Source organism: Mustela nivalis (genome assembly GCF_964662115.1).
Source record: "Mustela nivalis genome assembly, chromosome: 8".
NCBI lineage: Eukaryota > Metazoa > Chordata > Mammalia > Carnivora > Mustelidae > Mustela > Mustela nivalis.
Window position 1 is genome coordinate 116,930,234 of NC_139027.1, and position 19,093 is coordinate 116,949,326.

At 41.5% G+C, this 19,093-nt stretch overlaps 1 protein-coding gene across 4 annotated transcripts in view; it reads left to right on the forward strand.

Moving 5' to 3' along the window:
- LOC309871509 (signal-regulatory protein beta-1-like) overlaps window positions 1-19,093 on the forward strand; it is a 68,387-nt gene that overhangs the window by 13,015 nt on the left and 36,279 nt on the right. Inside the window, exon 6 of one of the 4 annotated variants that reach the window (XM_082744598.1) lies at window positions 463-1,265. The exons of the other annotated variants lie outside the window; for them this stretch is intronic. Within the exon in view, the coding sequence (XP_082600724.1) occupies window positions 463-569 (107 nt within the window). The 3' untranslated portion in view covers window positions 570-1,265. Of the gene's footprint in view, window positions 1-462; window positions 1,266-19,093 lie in introns of those variants that run through there. 4 annotated transcript variants of the gene reach the window in all.

Consider the following 19,093-nt stretch of genomic DNA (forward strand, 5'->3'; position numbering starts at 1 on the left):
GCAGTCTACTCAGGGAAAGGAAAAAAATCCTGATTTGTATATTTGTGGACTTCCGTGGTGTCAACACTCCCAATGTGACCAATGACAAGCTAACAGTGTCTATCAACTGGCTTATAAAATTCCTGAGAAGCTCTCAGGTGTGAGTGCAAGCCTCCTCTCCAAACCAGTGAGCTCCACCCAGAATCTGTACACTGCTTACCCCAAGCCTGCTCCCTGGTCCTGGCCAACAACACTCCTTCCTGGACCATTCTTTGTCTCTTACAGCTCTCCAGTTTCAGCTACAGTGATTCTATGGCAATGGGGTCAAACTGTGTCTTTCCTCTGCTTCTTTCCCCTAAAGATCTGCATGACACTCTCTCCTTCTCTTAATTTCTGTTTAAACATCACCTTATTAAAAAGTACCTTTCATAAACCACCCTGTATAAAATATCAATTCCTTTTTCTCATTCTGTGTTCCCACAGCTCATAACCTAATTAAACTACAGAGGGAACACCTGACAAATACAGTCCAGCCACATCATCACGAGTTCACCAATAGTCATAAACCACGGCCACAGTATGCTCCCTGATATAATGTGATGAAAACAACACTTTTCCTCTGTGACCTTCCTCCCCAAACCACTGCCCCAGTCTGTGTATGAGAAAAGCATTCGACAAATTGCAATGAGGGATATTCCACCATATACCAGTCCAAGAAGCTCTCAAAGCTGAGAGGAGCCTAGAGAGACATGACAAGAAAATGTAATTTTCTGGGACAGAAATTTCTGTCCCAGAATTCTGGGACAGAAAGGGACATAGAGTGAAAACTAAGGAAATCTCTTCTGGACTGAATACTTGTACCTTTCCAATGCTCATGGGATTTGGAGGTGGGGACTTTGCAGATAATAAGGTCATGAGGGTAGAATCCTCATGAATGGGATTATTGCCTTCATGAAAAGGGACCAGACAGCCAGATCACTCCATCCACCAGGTGAAAATACAAGTAGTTGGCAGTCTGCAACTTCAAATAGAGATCTTATCGCGACCCAACTATCATGACACCCTGATCTCAGACTTCCAGCCTTTAGGACTATGAGAAATAAGTTCCTGTTGTTTCAAGGCATCCAGCTCACGCTGTTTTGTTATAATGGCTGGAGATAAGACAAGATCAAACTATGGATTTTGGTTAATAACAATGCTCCAATATTGGTGCACTAATTATAACAGATGAAACAAATTACTGTAAAATGCTATGAGGAGAAACTGTATGCACCTATATATTGGAACTCTGTGTGATTGTCTCAGTTTTTCTCTAAATGTAAAACTATTCCAAAAATATAACCTTATTCTATAAGGTTGACATCTATAAGGTCTACATCCTATAAGGTTGACATTCCATAAATGTCAACATCTTGTCCTCAGCTGGATCTCTGCCTCTTGCACCCCGTTGGAGGGCAATTCAAGGAAATGTGTGGTGGGGAGATGTCTGTGTTTCTATACCCAGATTTTATGTTACTTCATAGGTCTAAGGTTCCTCTTCCTTTCTCTGTCCTCTGTCCTTGCTAGAGCTCACTCCAATGCCTGGCATTCAGAGATCCCAGAACAACCTGCTTCTCAGTCCCCCATGATATTCACTCTATATATTTCCAATTAGTGAAGTGTCGCTCTCGCCAGCAAGAACGACCAGGAGACCTCAGCGAAGCAAGCTTTATTTCTGCGTAGCTGTTGGGATCCTCCTCTCCCCCGCCGGTGCATGTCTATATATACCAAGGTTGCACAACCAATCACTCGCAGCCACATAGATACAAAATCCTAAGTTCCGCCTACTGGCTCGCATCCAGCCGCCATCTTAATGGCGTGTTTACTTTCGGGCACCGAAAAAGTAGTGTGGCGCCCGCCCCCCCCCCCCCCGGGGGGGGGGCCCAGCTGGAGCAGCTCCGCACTGTTGCCACCCTGGGGCAGCGACGGCTTGAGGCAGCGGTGGCTTGAGGCAGGGGCGGCGAGGCAATGAGCAGGCACGGCGGAGCCCAGAAGCATCACCGCGCATGCGCTACAAGCCGCTCGGGAACCGACAGTGAAGCCCAGGTTAGATCAGATGGAGTCAGGGAACTCTGCGTGCTTGAGGTAGGGTAGCTTTAAGACCTTAGTGGTGGATGAAGTTAATCCATGTCCTGTGCCCAAGCAATTGAGGTGGATAGGGCTCTGCAGATGGTGGTGCATTCTGTGATACACCAGGCCTCAGGAGATAGCCCTCAGCTGTCAGCCCTCTTTGAGATGGACTCAGGTGAGGAAATCCCCCATGCCCAAGGTCAAGCCTGGGACCTTGCCACATCTAGTGTCTCATCAACATGGGGATGGGGCCCCTTCCATCCTCGAAGACAAAAATAATCACCATCTCAAAAACTCTAACCTCATTCCACACCATGTCTTTGAGCCTCTACATCAGCAAGAGTGCAGCTTGGTGAGATTGGGATGGGATGAGCCTCAGGAATGAGCACAAGCTTGTGGATTCCATAAGCTCTGGGAATCCCAAGCAACTGGCCCAGTAGCATCTCAGCTTGTGGCCCCCTTGCATGTCCATTTGGTAATCTGAAAAAAAAGTGATAAAGTCCCATGGTCATTCCTTCATCATAATCCCTTTCCTCCGATATCATGGAGGCAGGGAGTGTCTTCTCTCCTCCAAGCATGGAGTCCTGGGCATCCCCAGGACAGCGTTCAGACAGAGAAGGCTCCAGGGGCTACCACAATGCCTGTCCCTGACTCCCCACTGTGCCCACCTCTGCCAACCCTACTTCTTCTTCTTCTTTTTTTCTTTATTTAATTTCTTTTCAGTGTAAGAGAATTCACTGTTTATGCACCACAACTAGTGCTCCATGCAATATGTACCCTCCATTATACCCACCACCAGGCTCACACAACCTCCCACCCTCCTCCCCTTCAAAACCCTCAGATTGTTTTTCAGAGTCCATAGTCTCTTGAGATTCATCTCCACCTCCACAATTTTCCACAACTCCCTCCTCCTCTCCATCCCCCCATGTCCTCTGTCTTATTTCTTATGCTCCACAAATAAGTGAAACCATATGATAATTGATTCTCTCTGCTTGACTTATTTCACTCATCATAATCTCTTCCAGTCCTATCCATGTTGATACAAAAGTTGGGTATTCATCCTTTCTGATGGAGGCATAATACTCCATAGTGTATATGGACCACCTCTTCCTTATCCATTCATCCATTGAAGGGCATCTTGGTTCTTTCCACAGTTTGGCGACCATGGCCATTGATGCTATGAACACTGGGGTACAGATGGCCCTTCTTCTCGCTTCATCTGTATCTTGGGTAAATACCCTTGCAATTTCAGGGTCATAGGGAAGCTCTATTTTTAATTTCTTGAGGAATCTCCACACTGTTCTCCAAAGAGGTAGCACCAACTTGCATTCCCACCAACAGTGTAAGATGGTTCCCCATTCTCCACATCCTCTCCAACACATGTTGTTTCCTGTCTTGCTAATTTTGGCCATTCTAACTGGTGTAAGGTGGTATCTTAATGTAGTTTTCATTTGAATCTCCCTGATGGCTAGTGATGATGAACATTTTTTCATGAGTCTGATAGCCATTTGTATGTCTTCATTGGAGAAGTGTCTGTTCATGACTTCTGCCCATTTTTTGACATGATTATCTGTTTTTTGTGTGTTGAGTTTGAGAAGTTCTTTATAGATCCTGGATATCAGCCTTTTGTCTGTACTGTCAGTTACAATTATCATCTCCTATTCCGTGGGTTGCTTCTTTGTTTTGTTGAGTGTTTCCTTTGCTGTGCAGTTGCTTTTTATCTTTAAGAATTCCCCAAAGGTCATTTTCACTTTTGTTTCCTTTGCCTTTGGAGACATATCTTGAAAGAAGTTGCTGTGGCTGATATCAAAGAGGTTACTGCCTATGTTCTCCTCTAGGATTATGGAGGATTCCTGTGTCACGTTGAAGTCTTTTATCCATTTCAAGTTTATTTTGTGTATGGCATATGATAATGGTCGAGTTTCATTCTTCTACAAATAGCTGTCCATTTTTCTCAGCACCATTTATTGAAGAGACTGTCTTTTTTCCACTGTATATTTTTTCCTACTTTGTTGAAGATTATTTGAACATAGAGTTGAGGGCCCATAAATGGGCTCTCTACTCTGTTCCACTGGTCTATGTGTCTGTCTTTATGCCAGTACCATGCTGTCTGGGTGATCACAGCTTTGTAGTAAAGCTTGAAATCAGACAACGTGATGCACCAGTTTTGTTTTTCTTTTTCAACATTTCCTTAGCAATTCGGGGTCTCTTCTGATTCCTTACAAATTTTAGGATTGTTTTCTCCAGCTCTTTGAAAAATACCAGTGGAATTTTGATCAGAATGGCATTAAACGTATAGATTGCTCTAGGCAGTATAGACATTGTCACAATGTTTATTCTTCTGATCCAAGAGCATGGAATGGTCTTCCATCTTTTTGTGTCTTCTTCGATTTCTTTCATGAGTGTTCTGTCTTTCCTCAAGTACAGATCCTTTACCTCTTTGGTTAGGTTTATTCCCAGGTATCTTATGGTTCTGGGTGCTATAGTAAATGGAATTGATTCTCTAATTTCCCTTTCTGTGTTTTCATTGTTAGTGTATAAGAAAGCCACTGATTTCTGTATATTGATTTTGTATCCTGTCACGTTATTGAATTGCTGTATGAGTTCTAGTAGTTTGGGGGTGGAGTCTTTTGAGTTTTCTATATAAAGTATCATGTCATCTGCAGAGAGAGAGAGAGTTTGACTGCTTCATTGCCAATTTGGGCATCTTTTATTTCTCTTTGTTTTCTGATTGCTGTTTCTACGACTTCTAATACTATGTTGAACAAGAGTGGTGAGAGTGGGCATCCTTGTCGTGTTCCTGATCTCAATGGGAAGGTTGTGAGCTTTTTCCCATTGAGGATGATATTTGCTGTGGGTTTTTCTCAGATATATTTTATGAAGTTCTATCCCTCTACTTTGAAGCGTTTTAGTCAGGAACGGATGCCAGATTTTGTCAAATGCTTTTTCTGCATCAATTGAGAGGACCATGTGGTTCTTCTCTCTTCTCTTATTGATTTGTTCTATCACATTGATTGATTTGCAAATGTTGAACCATCCTTGCAGCCCAGGGATGAATCCTACCTGGTCATGGTGGATAATCTTTTTAATGTGCTGTTGGATCCTATTTGCTAGGATCTTGTTGAGAATCTTTGTATCATATTCATCAGGGATATTGGTCTGAAATTCTCCTTTTTGGTGGGGTCTTGGCCTCGTTTGGGGTTCAGGGTAATGCTGGCTTCATAAAAAGAGTCTGGAAGTTTTCCTTCTGCTTCAATTGTTTGAAAGAGCTTCGGGAGAATAGGTATTATTTCTTCTTTGAAAATTTGATAATTCCCCCAGGAATCCATCAGGTCCTGGGCTCTTGTTTCTTTGGGAGGTTTTTGATCCCTGCTTCAATCTTGTTACTAGATATTAGTCTATTCAGGTTGTCAGTTTCTTCCTGGTTGTATTTTGGAAGCTTATAGTTTTCCAGGAATGCATCAATTTCATCTAGGTTGCTAACCTCTTGGCATATAACTGTTGATAATAATTTCTGATTATTGTTTCTATTTCCTTGGTGTTAGCTGTGATCTCTCCCTTTTCATTCATAATTTTATTAATTTGGGCCTTCTCTCTTTTCTTTTGGATTAGTTTGGCCAATGGTTTATTGATCTTATTGATTCTATTCAGCTTCTAGTTTCATCGATGCGTTCTACTGTATCTCTAGTTTCTATCTCATTGATTTCTGCTCTAATAAATATTATTTCCCTTCTTGTGTGTGGAGTTGGCTTAATTTGTTGTTGATTCTCCAGTTCTTTAAGGTGTAAAGAAAGTTGGTGTATTCTGGATTTTTCAATTTTTTTGAGGGAGCCTTGGATGGCTATATATTTCCCCCATAGGACCACCTTTGCTGTATCCCATAGGTTTTGAACTGAAGTGTCTTCATTCTCATTGGTTTCCATGAATTGTTTAATTTCTTCTTTGATCTCCTGGCTGATTCAAGCATTCTTTAGCAAGGTGGTCTTTAGCTTCCAGGTGTTTGAGTTCCTTCCAACTTTTTCCTTGTGGTTGAGCTCCAGTTCAAAGCACTGTGATTTGAGAAGATGCAGGGAATAATCTCAATCTTTTCGTATCTGTTGAGCCCTGATTTGTGACCCAGTATGTGGTCTATTCTGGAGAAGGTTCCATATGCACTCGAGAAGAATGAATATTCTGTTGTTTTAGGGTGGAATGCTCTGTATATATCTATGAGGTCCATCTGGTCCAATATGTCATTCATGCTCTTGTTTCTTTATTGATTTTCTGCTTGGATGATGTGTCTATTACTGAGAGTGGCGAGTTAAGATTTCTTATTATTAATGTATTCATATCAATAGGTCTCTTTATCTTGATTAACAGTTTTCTTATGTAATTAGCTGCTCCCATATTGGGGGCATAAATATTTACAATTGTTATTTCTTCTTGGTGGATAGTCCCTTTAAGAATCATGTAGTGCCTTTCTGTATCTCTGACTAGTCTTTAGTTTAAAATCTAATTTATCTGATATGAGAATCACTACCCCAGCCTTCTTCTGAGGCCCATTGCCATGAAAGATGCTTCTCCATCCCTTTACTTTCAGTCTGGTTGTATTCTTGGGTTCGAAATGGCTCTCTTGTAGACAAGGTATGGATGAGTCCTGTCATTTTATCCAATCTGCAACCCTGTGTCATTTTATGGGCACATTTAGGTCATTCACATTGAGAGTGATTATTGAGATATACATTTTTATTGACATCATGTTACCTGTGAAGTCTTTGTTTCTATAGATTGTCTCCATATATTTCTGTTCAATGATATTCTTAGGATTTTTCCTCTTTTATAGTACCCCCTTAATATTTCCTGCAGTGTTGACCTGGTGGTCACATACTCTTTTAAACCTTTCCGGTCTTGGAAGCTCTTTATCTCTCCATCCATTTTGAATGTCAGTCTTGCTGGGTAAAGTATTCTTGGCTGCATGTTCTTCTCATTTAGTGCCCTGAATACATTTTTCCAGCCCTTTCTGGCTTGCCAGGTTTCTGTAGACAGGTCTGATGTTATTCTGATGGACTTTCCTCTGTATGTAAGGAATTTTTTTGTCCTACCTCCTTTCAAGAATTCCTGTGTACAATTTTGATTCATCATTTTCACTAGCAGGTGTCTTGAGGTCTTTCTAGATTCTATGATCTTGGGGGGAAATCGTTCTGCCTCTAGCACAGAAATGCTGGTTCCATTCGCGAGATTGGGGAAATTTTCATGGAGAATTTTTTCAATTATATCTTCTATTCTTCTCCCTTTCTCCTCCCCCTCAGGTATTCCAATAATCCTGATGTTGGAATGTTTCATGATGGCATTTATTTCCCTAATTCTGTTTTCATGACTTCTAAGCTCTTTGTTCCAGGCTTCCTCCTGATCCTTTTTCTCTATCTGTTTGTCCTCCAGATCACTAATTTTATCTTCTGTCTCAGTTACCCTAGCTTTTAGAGAATTTAGATTAGATTGGAACTCATTGAGATCATTGTGAACATCATCCCTGGTGGCTTTCAATTCTGCTCTAATCAATCCATTTTGTCATCCATGGCTTTCTTCAACCTAGCTATTGCCTGGATAATTGTTAGCCTGAATTCCCTTTCTGTCATATTGTCTATGTCCATACCCATTAGCTCTGTTGCAGAAGGCCCAGTCTCTGAATTTTTCTTCTGTTTGGCATTCCTCCTTCTACTCATTTTGGTGAGAGATGGCTGAACAGATGTGTAGCTGAATGTATCAACCATGGTGCAGGCTAGGGGCACCCTGCAATGCTTCTGAGGAATCAAGAGTCCCCATCCAAAAGAAAGAAAAAAGGAAAAAAAAAAGGGAGAGAGAGAGAAACGGGAAAAAAGAAAGAAAGATAAAATAAAAGAGAAGGCCAAATCCAAAGATTTATGAAGTATACAAACAAAAACAGACAAACAAAAAGACCGACAAAAGTAGATGACAAGAGAAATAAAATAAATATATAAAAACAAACAAAAAAGAGAACCTCACCAAAAAGAACCCCAAGTATAAGATTTATATACTACCAGGAAAAAAGCAAATACAAAGAAACACTGGTGGAAGAAAAAAAATGGGAGAGTGGTTGTAAATTCTCAGTGTGGGCGAGAAAGGTTATTTTGATTCTTCCTGGATGTATCTTGATATCTTTGTTAAAGGACTCAATTTTCCTAAGATAAAGGGGGATTAAAAACTGGTTTACCTATAGGGGTATTGCCCTCAACCCACAACGACGACAAGAAGCCCCAGTTCAGATGTATCTTCTCTCTCTCTATTTCTGCAAGTCTACACACTTATATACGTTTACATGACCAATCAGCGAGCAGGGTACAGGAGGGAGCGAATCAGTCTGTGCACCTAAATGAACAACTTCGCTAGCAACCAATACTGTTTACTTCCTCTTTGGGCTTTCCGCTTAGTCTCACGAGGAAATCCTAACCTGGCAACTAGCCAGGTGCCGTCTTTTAATGGCGGAGGCCGCCCTGGCCAGGGGCCTGCCTCCAACATCTCCCCCTTTTTTCTATTATGGTGGGGATTGTGCCTGTCTTAGGTTGTCAGTGGCGGGGAATATCCTTACCCGTCATCAGACGGCAGTTATCAATGATCTGCATACTGTCTTAGGTTGGTATATTTCCCCCACCAATCTTACCCGTCGTTGACTACCGATCCAGCATACTTAGCCACACTTGGGGGGATGTTCCAGCCTCGATGGATAACAAGACCTGTACCATGGCTTGCTGTTGCCTAGGTTGCTGTCGCCTCCAAATTTGCAGTTTCCTTACTAGTAGAATCAAGCCCACTATGAGGATTGTCATCAGACCAATTACGCTAGCCCATTGTTTCATAAAGGTTAACACATCTTGCAATGTTTTGATTATCTCTGGGAGGGTTGCAAGCTCAACTCTGGTGTTATTTATTCTTGTTATGCCTAGTAGCAGGTGCTGAGTGTAGTTTTGGAATTCTGCAGACTAATTCCCCCGCAAGTATTTGGAGAGCTGTCGGGAGACATTCTGTAAGTTACTCATATTAGTATAGGCTATGAGAGTTACACAAATGCCGGGAAGGGTGCTATACATCCCAGTTCCAATAGGGCCCCCAATATGTCCACTTGTTCTTGAACCAAATCCACTCTCTGGTTGACTATCAGGATTCCTGCTTACAGATGTGCATTGATCTGAGTTTGTGTTTGAAGGGCAGCCGCCAATCCTTCTGCAAGGGTGTTCACAGCTTCCGCAGTGGGTATAGTTGCAGCAAGCGAGACTGCTGCTACCGTGGCAGCTGCTGTAGATATAGCCAATGCTGTCACAACAGCGGTTGTGATACCAAAAATCTCTCTTCTTTCTGGATAGTACCACCGGTAACTTGTCCTCTGGAATGGAAACTGGGATAGGAACATGAGTAGGGATACGCATAATCACAGCCAGCTTGAAGGCCATGACATTCCAGCACTGGGAAAGATAACAATTCTTAGTTCAATTCAACTTATCATTCAGCTTGCTAGCATTTGTTACGAGGAAAAGGAATGGTGGAGAGACGCATATGGGAGTGGGCTGATAAGTAATATTATTGGGACAGGACACATTAACTGTTGTCTCAAAGGTACTAGAGTCACTTTGTTTATAAGAACAGTTGAGGAATTTGCCACCATTTAACATGGACACTGCTGAGATATCAGTACATGCTCCTAGCAAGTTACAGACCTGTCATGCATCAAAGGAAGAGGAGGGATTGCCTTGCTTAGGATTTTGAAAGGAATAATTGTACCCTGTAAAGGTATTACTTTTATAAGTAGGAAATCATGGAGTAAATGTAAAGCTATGCATTTCATTGATGTAAACTGAGCGCAAGGTACTCTGACATCCAGACCACTCCGGTGGCCATACCCTATTATTGATGCACCTTCCAACTTAAAAGGTTGATATGGCCCTGAGGCATTAATAGGCTTCACAGGGGCCAAACCCTGGATCACAAGTGGTCCCATTGAGGTATGTTTAGCAAGCCTTCATCTAGGAACCATGGAGCCGCCTTTTCCACTCTATTCAAAAAGGCCCAAGCAGTTTTTGCTTTTAGTGGAGTTCCAATGGCTTTCAGCAGGTCTTTTAAATACCCTTCCAACTGCACTTTAGATACTTCAGATCCCATTATGAACACACAGACAACAGACGCAGACGTTAAAGACATTAACACACACATTAACTTTTTATACACATATACTTCAGTCAACCTTTACTCCCTGCTTTACCGCGGAATTCCCACTTTTGAATGTGGCTAATGTCCCCGCTTACCTGCTGATTACCTTGCAAGAATCCTTTATGCGTTCCCAGGTGCTGGCACCATTTATTGCCCTCGACCCGCAAGGACGACAAGAAACCCCAGTTCAGATGTATCTTCTCTCTCTCTATTTCCGCAAGTCTACACACTTATATACGTTTACATGACCAATCAGCGAGCAGGGTACAAGAGGGAGCGAATCAGGCTGTGCACCTAAACGAACAACTTCACTAGCAACCAATGCTGTTTACTTCCTCTTTGGGCATTCTGCTTAGTCTCATGAGGCAATCCTAACCTGGCAACTAGCCAGGCGCCATCTTTTTTTTTTTTTTTTTTTTTAAAGATTTTATTTATTTATTTGACAGAGAGAGAAATCACAAGTAGGCGGAGAGTCAGGCAGAGAGAGAGAGAGAAGCAGGCTCCCACTGAGCAAAGAGCCCGATGTGGGGCTCGATCCCAGGACACCGAGATCATGACCTGAGCCGAAGGCAGCGGCTTAATCCACTGAGCCACTCAGGCACCCCCCACGCCATCTTTTTTTTTTTTTTTTGTTATTAATATAATTTTTTATTTTTTATAAACATATATTTTTATCCCCAGGGGTACAGGTCTGTGAATCACCAGGTTTACACACTTCACAGCACTCACCAAAACACATACCCTCCCCAATGTCCATAATACCACCCCCTTCTCCCAAACCCCCTCCCCCCAGCAACACTCAGTTTGTTTTGTGAGATTAAGAGTCACTTATGGTTTGTCTCCCTCCAAATCTCATCTTGTTTCATTTATTCTTCTCGTACCCACTTAAGCCCCCATGTTGCATCACCACTTCCTCATATCAGGGAGATCATATGATAGTTGTCTTTCTCCACTTGACTTATTTCGCTAAGCATGATATGCTCTAGTTCCATCCATGTTGTCGCAAATGGCAAGATTTCATTTCTTTTGATGGCTGCATAGTATTCCATTGTGTATATATACCACATCTTCTTGATCCATTCATCTGTTGATGGACATCTAGGTTCTTTCCATAGTTTGGCTATTGTGGACATTGCTGCTATAAACATTCGAGTACACGTGCCCCTTTGGATCACTACATTTGTATCTTTAGGGTAAATACCCAATAGTGCAATTGCTGGGTCATAGGGCAGTTCTATTTTCAACATTTTGAGGAACCTCCATGCTGTTTTCCAGAGAGGTTGCACCAGCTTGCATTCCCACCAACAGTGTAGGAGGGTTCCCCTTTCTCCGCATCCTCGCCAGCATCTGTCATTTCCTGACTTGTTGATTTTAGCCATTCTGACTGGTGTGAGGTGATATCTCATTGTGGTTTTGATTTGTATTTCCCTGATGCTGAGTGATATGGAGCACTTTTTCATGTGTCTGTTGGCCATCTGGATGTCTTCTTTGCAGAAATGTCTGTTCATGTCCTCTGCCCATTTCTTGATTGGATTATTTGTTCTTTGGGTGTTGAGTTTGCTAAGTTCTTTATAGATTCTGGACACTAGTCCTTTATCTGATATGTCGTTTGCAAATATCTTCTCCCATTCTGTCAGTTGTCTTTTGATTTTGTTAACTGTTTCCTTTGCTGTGCAAAAGCTTTTGATCTTGATGAAATCCCAATAGTTCATTTTTGACCTTGCTTCCCTTGCCTTTTGCGTTGTTACTAGGAAGATGTTGCTGCGGCTGAGGTCGAAGAGGTTGCTGCCTGTGTTCTCCTCAAGGATTTTGATGGATTCCTTTCGCACATTGAGGTCCTTCATCCATTTTGAGTCTATTTTTGTGTGTGGTGTAAGGAAATGGTCCAATTTCATTTTTCTGCATGTGGCTGTCCAATTTTCCCAGCACCATTTATTGAAGAGGCTGTCTTTTTTCCATTGGACATTCTTTCCTGCTTTGTCGAAGATGAGTTGACCATAGATTTGAGGGTCTATTTCTGGGCTCTCTATTCTGTTCCATTGATCTATGGGTCTGTTTTTGTGCCAGTACCATGCTGTCTTGATGATGACAGCTTTGTAATAGAGCTTGAAGTCCGGGATTGTGATGCCACCAACGTTGGCTTTCTTTTTCAATATCCCTTTAGCTATTCAAGGTCTTTTCTGGTTCCATATAAATTTTAGAATTATTTTTTCCATTTCTTTGAAAAAGATGGATGGTACTTTGATAGGAATTGCATTAAATGTGTAGATTGCTTTAGGTAGCATAGACATTTTCACAATATTTATTCTTCCAATCCAGGAGCATGGAACATTTTTCCATTTCTTTGTGTCTTCCTCAATTTCTTTCATGAGTACTTTATAGTTTTCTGAGTATAGATTCTGTGTCTCTTTGGTTAGGTTTATTCCTAGGTATCTTATGGTTTTGGGTGCAATTGTAAATGGGATTGACTCCTTAATTTCCCTTTCTTCTGTCTTGCTGTTGGTGTAGAGAAATGCAACTGATTTCTGTGCATTGATTTTATATCCTGACACTTTACTGAATTCCTGTATAAGTTCTAGCAGTTTGGGAGTGGAGTCTTTTGGGTTTTCCACATATAGTATCATATCATCTGCGAAGAGTGATAATTTGACTTCTTCTTTGCCGATTTGGATGCCTTTAATTTCCTTTTGTTGTCTGATTGCTGAGGCTAGGACCTCTAGTACTATGTTGAATAGCAGTGGTGATAATGGACATCCCTGCCGTGTTCCTGACCTTAGTGGAAAAGCTTTCAGTTTTTCTCCATTGAGAATGATATTTGCGGTGGGTTTTTCATAGATGGCTTTGATGATATTGAGGTATGTGCCCTCTATCCCTACACTTTGAAGAGTTTTGATCAGGAAGGGATGCTGTACTTTGTCAAATGCTTTTTCAGCATCTATTGAGAGTATCATATGGTTCTTGATCTTACTTTTATTGATGTGTTGTATCACATTGACTGATTTGCGGATGTTGAACCAACCTTGCAGCCCTGGAATAAATCCCACTTGGTCGTGGTGAATAATCTTTTTAATGTACTGTTGAATCCTATTGGCTAGTATTTTGTTGAGTATTTTCGCATCTGTGTTCATCAAGGATATCGGTCTATAGCTCTCTTTTTTGGTGGGATCCTTGCCTGGTTTTGGGATCAAGGTGATGCTGGCCTCATAAAATGAGTTTGGAAGTTTTCCTTCCATTTCTATTTTTTGGAACAGTTTCAGGAGAATAGGAATTAGTTCTTCTTTAAATGTTTGGTAGAATTCCCCCGGGAAGCCGTCTGGCCCTGGGCTTTTTTTTGTTTGGAGATTTTTAATGACTGTTTCAATCTCCTTACTGGTTATGGGTCTGTTCAGGCTTTCTATTTCTTCCTGGTTCAGTTGTGGTAGTTTATATGTTTCTAGGAATGCATCCATTTCTTCCAGATTGTCAAATTTATTGCCGTAGAGTTGCTCATAGTATGTTCTGATAATAGTTTGTATTTCTTTGGTGTTAGTTGTGATCTCTCCTCTTTCATTCATGATTTTATTTATTTGGGTCCTTTCTCTTTTCTTTTTGATAAGTCGGGCCAGGGGTTTATCAATTTTATTAATTCTTTCAAAGAACCAGCTCCTACTTTCGTTGATTTTTTCTATTGTTTTTTTGGTTTCTATTTCATTGATTTCTGCTCTGATCTTTATGATTTCTCTTCTCCTGCTAGGCTTAGGGTTTCTTTCTTGTTCTTTTTCCAGCTCCTTTAGGTGTAGGGTTAGATTGTGTACCTGAGACCTTTCTTGTTTCTTGAGAAAGGCTTGTACCGCTATATATTTTCCTCTCAGGACTGCCTTTGTTGTGTCCCACAGATTTTGAACCGTTGTATTTTCATTATCATTTGTTTCCATGATTTTTTTCAATTCTTCTTTAATTTCCCGGTTGACCCATTCATTCTTTAGAAGGATGCTGTTTAGTCTCCATGTATTTTGGTTCTTTTCAAACTTCCTTTTGTGGTTGAGTTCTAGCTTTAGAGCATTGTGGTCTGAAAATATGCAGGGAATGATCCCAATCTTTTGATACCGGTTGAGTCCTGATTTAGGACCGAGGATGTGATCTATTCTGGAGAATGTTCCATGTGCACTAGAGAAGAATGTGTATTCTGTTGCTTTGGGATGAAATATTCTGAATATATCTGTGATGTCCATCTGGTCCAGTGTGTCGTTTAAGGCCTTTATTTCCTTGCTGAACTTTTGCTTGGATGATCTGTCCATTTCAGTGAGGGGAGTGTTAAAGTCCCCTACTATTATTGTATTATTGTTGATGTGTTTCTTTGATTTTGTTATTAATTGGTTTATATAGTTGGCTGCTCCCACGTTGGGGGCATAGATATTTAAAATTGTTAAATCTTCTTGTTGGACAGACCCTTTGAGTATGATATAGTGTCCTTCCTCATCTCTTATTATAGTCTTTGGCTTAAAATCTAATTGATCTGATATAAGGATTGCCACTCCTGCTTTCTTCTGATGTCCATTAGCATGGTAAATTCTTTTCCACCCCCTCACTTTAAATCTGGAGGTGTCTTCGGGCTTAAAATGTGTTTCTTGGAGGCAACATATAGATGGGTTTTGTTTTTTTATCCATTTTGATACCCTGTGTCTTTTGACAGGGGCATTTAGCCCGTTAACATTCAGGGTAACTATTGAGAGATATGAATTTAGGGCCATTGTATTGCCTGTAAGGTGGCTGTTACTGTATATGGTCTCTGTTCCTTTCTGATCTACCACTTGTAGGATCTCTCTTTGTTTAGAGGACCCCTTTCAATATTTCCTGTAGAGCTGGTTTGGTGTTTGCAAATTCTTTCAGTTGTTGCTTGTCCTGGAAGCTTTTAATCTCTCCTTCTATTTTCAATGATAGCCTAGCTGGATATAGTATTCTGGGCTGCATGTTTTTCTCATTTAGTGCTCTGAAAATATCATGCCAGCTCTTTCTGGCCTGCCAGGTCTCTGTGGATAAGTCAGCTTCCAATCTAATATTTTTACCATTGTATGTTACAGACTTCTTTTCCCGGGCTGCTTTCAGGATTTTCTCTTTGTCACTGAGACTTGTAAATTTTACTATTAGGTGATGGGGTGTGGGCCTATTCTTATTGATTTTGAGGGGCGTTCTCTGAACCTCCTGAATTTTGATGCTTGTTCCCTTTGCCATATTGGGGAAATTCTCCCCAATAATTCTCTCTAGTATACCTTCTGCTCCCCTCTCTCTTTCTTCTTCTTCTGGAATCCCAATTATTCTAATGTTGTTTCGTCTTATGGTGTCACTTATCTCTCGAATTCTCCCCTCGTGGTCCAGTAGCTGTTTGTCCCTCTTTTGCTCAGCTTCTTTATTCTCTGTCATTTGGTCTTCTATATCACTAATTCTTTCTTCTGCCTCATTTATCCTAGCAGTGAGAGCCTCCATTTTTGATTGCACCTCATTAATAGCTTTTTTGATTTCAACTTGGTTAGATTTTAGTTCTTTTATTTCTCCAGAAAGGGCTTTTATATCTCTCGAGAGGGTTTCTCTAATATCTTCCATGCCTTTTTCGATCCCGGCTAGACCTTAAGAATTGTCATTCTGAACTCTAGATCTGACATATTACCAATGTCTGTATTCATTAGGTCCCTAGCCTTCGGTACTGCCTCTTGTTCTTTTTTTTGTGTTGAATTTTTCCGTCTTGTCATTTTGTCCAGATAAGAATATTTGAAGGGGCAAGTAAAATACTAAAAGGGTGGCAACAACCCCAGGAAAATATGCTTTAACCAAATTAGAAGAGATCCAAAATCGTGAGGGGGGAGAAAGGGGATAAAATGTGGTTCAAAAAGGAAACAATAAAAAAAAAAGAAAAAAGAGAGAAAAAAAGAATTTTTTAAAAAAGAAAACACCTAAGAAAAATATAAAAAAGAAAAAAATATATATATGTATTAGATAAACTAGTTAAAAATCGTTAAAAAAGAAAAAGGTAACAGTTAAAAAAAAATTTTTTTACCCGAAGGCCAAAAAAAAAAAAAGAAAATAAAAAAATTAAATTAAATTAACCGCAAGACTAAAAAAAATCACAGGGAAAAAGCCATAAGTTCCGTGCTTTGCTTTCTCCTCCTCTAGAATTCTGCTGCTCTCCTTGGTATTGAAACCGCACTCTTTGGTAGGTGAACTTGGTCTCGGCTGGATTTCTTGTTGATCTTCTGGGGGAGGGGCCTGTTGTAGTGATTCTCAAGTGTCTTTGCCCCAGGCGGAATTGCACCGCTTTTACCCGGGGCCGGGGTGAGTAATCCGCTTGGGTTTGCTTTCAGGAGCTTTTGTTCCCTGAGCGCTTTCCGTAGAGTTCCGGAGGACGGGAATAAAAATGGCGGCCTCCTAGTCTCCGGCCCGGAGGAGCCGAGAGCCCAGGGCCGCACTTCTCAGTGCGCGCCCAGAGAACCGCGCTCAGTTACTCACGTCTGCCTGACCTCCGGCCGCGCTCCGAGCTCACCGAGCCTGCGGCCGGTTCAAGGTCACCCCGAGCTGCGAGATTACTGTCGGCTCTGTCTCTGTAGCCGGCTTTCCCGTTCCAATACCCGCAAGCTCTGCGACACTCAGACACCCCCGATCCTTCTGTGACCCTGCGGGACCTGAGGCCACGCTGACCCCGTGTGGGCTTTGCCCCGGGTAGCCTCTGGAGCGATGTCCCTCAGCGGAACAGACTTTTAAAAGTCCTGATTTTGTGCGCGGTTGCTCCCCCCAGGGTCTATCTTCCCGTCGCTTTGGATTCACTTCTCTGCCGGTCCTACCTTTCAGAAAGTGGTCGTTTTTCTGTTTCCAGAATTGCTGTTCTTCTTCTCTTCGATCTGCTGATGGATTTGCAGGTGTTTGCAATCTTTAGATAAGCTATCTAGCTGATCTCCGGCTAGCTGAAGTAGTCTCGGCCTGCTACTTCTCTGCCATCTTTACTCCTCCTCCCCCAGGCACCATCTTTTAATGGCGGAGGCCACCCTGGCCAGGGGCCTGCCTCCAACAGGGGTAGCATTGATGAAGGAAAGGTATTACCTTGAATCTTAACTCTATGAATATGAATATGAATTATGAATATTAAAAAAGAATAAACTAAACTAAAATAAAGTAATATTTAAAAAATTAAAAAATAGAAAATCAAATGAAAAACATAAGTATATGTATCAGAAAGTTCAGGTTAAAAGATTATTATGGAATTTGATGTACTGGACATCTCGGTGTGATGGCAAATAGGTTAAAAAGTTATATATAGGCGGAGGAGTCAAGATGACGGAGAAGTAGCAGGCTGAGATGACATCAGGTAGCAAGGGGATCAGCTAGATAGCTTATCTAAACATAGTGAACACCTACAAATCCAATGGGAAATCGAAGAGAAGGGCAACAATTCTAGAAAAAGAAAACTTGTCACTTACTGAAAGGTCGGACCTACAGAGAAGTGAGTCCAAAGTGACGGGAAGAGGGGACTGAGGGGGGAGGGGCCAGCTCCCGGCAAGTGGCGGAGCAACAGAGCACAAACTCAGGACTTTTATAAGTCTGCTCTACTGAGGGACATTGCTCCAGAGGCTAAACCTAGGTGAAGCCCACACGGGGTCAGCGTAATCCCAGGTCCCGCGGGATCACAGAAGGACTGGGTGTTTCTGAGTGTCACAGAGTTCACAGGTATTAGAGCAGGGAAGCCGGCTACAGCAATAAAGCTGAGGAGTGAGCTCTCAGCTCGGGGTTACCTTGAACCAGGCACAGTCTGGGTAAGCTTGGAGTGCACCCAGAGGCCACAGAGACGGAAGTGACTGAGCGCTTTTCTCCAAGTGTGAGCGACTGGGCACTTTTCTCCAAACGCGACCAGACGCCGGGGAGATGGGAGCAATTGAATGCTTTTCTCTGAGGGCGCACTGAGGAGCGGGACCCTGAGCTCTTGGCTCCTCTGGGCCGGAGATTGGGAGGCCACCATTTTCATTCCCGTCCTCCAGAACTCTACAGAAAGCTTTCAGGGAACAAAAGCTCCTGAAAGTGAACCTGAGCAGATTACTTAGCCTGGCCCCTGGTAAGGGTGGGGCAATTCTGCCTGGAGCAAAGACACTTGAGAATCACTACAACAGGCCCCTCCCCCAGAAGATCAACAAGAAACGCAACCAAGACCAACTTCACTTACCAAGGAGAACAGCGGAATTCCAGAGTAGGAGGAAGCAAAGCAAGGAATTCATGGCATTCTCCCCATGATTCTTCAGTCTTGCAGTTAATATAGATCTTTCTTTTTTCTTCTGCTAATTTTTTTTTAAATTTTACCCTTTCCTCTTTTAACTTTTTTAAACTAGTTTATCTTAACAATACCTTACCAAATATATTAATTAATTAATTAATTAATTATTTTGAACCTTCATTATTATAGTCATATTTTATCCTTCATGTATCTAACTCTATTTTTTGTATATACATATATATATATTTTTTAATATTTTTTCCTTATTTGTTATTCTTTCTTTTCCTTTCTTTCTTTCTTTTTTTTCCTTTTCTTGTTTATCCCCTTTCTCCCTCCCATGATTTGGGATCTCTTCTGATTTGGTTAAAGCACATTTCCCTGGGGTCTTTTCCACCCTTTTAACATTTTATTTGCTCCTTTATATATTCTTATCTGGACAAAATGACAAGGCAAAAAAACTCACCACAAAAAGAGGAATAAGAGGCAGTACTGAAGGCTAGGGACCTAATCAATATGGGCATTGGTAATATGACAGATCTGGAGTTCAGAATGACAATTTTGAATGTTCTAGCCAAG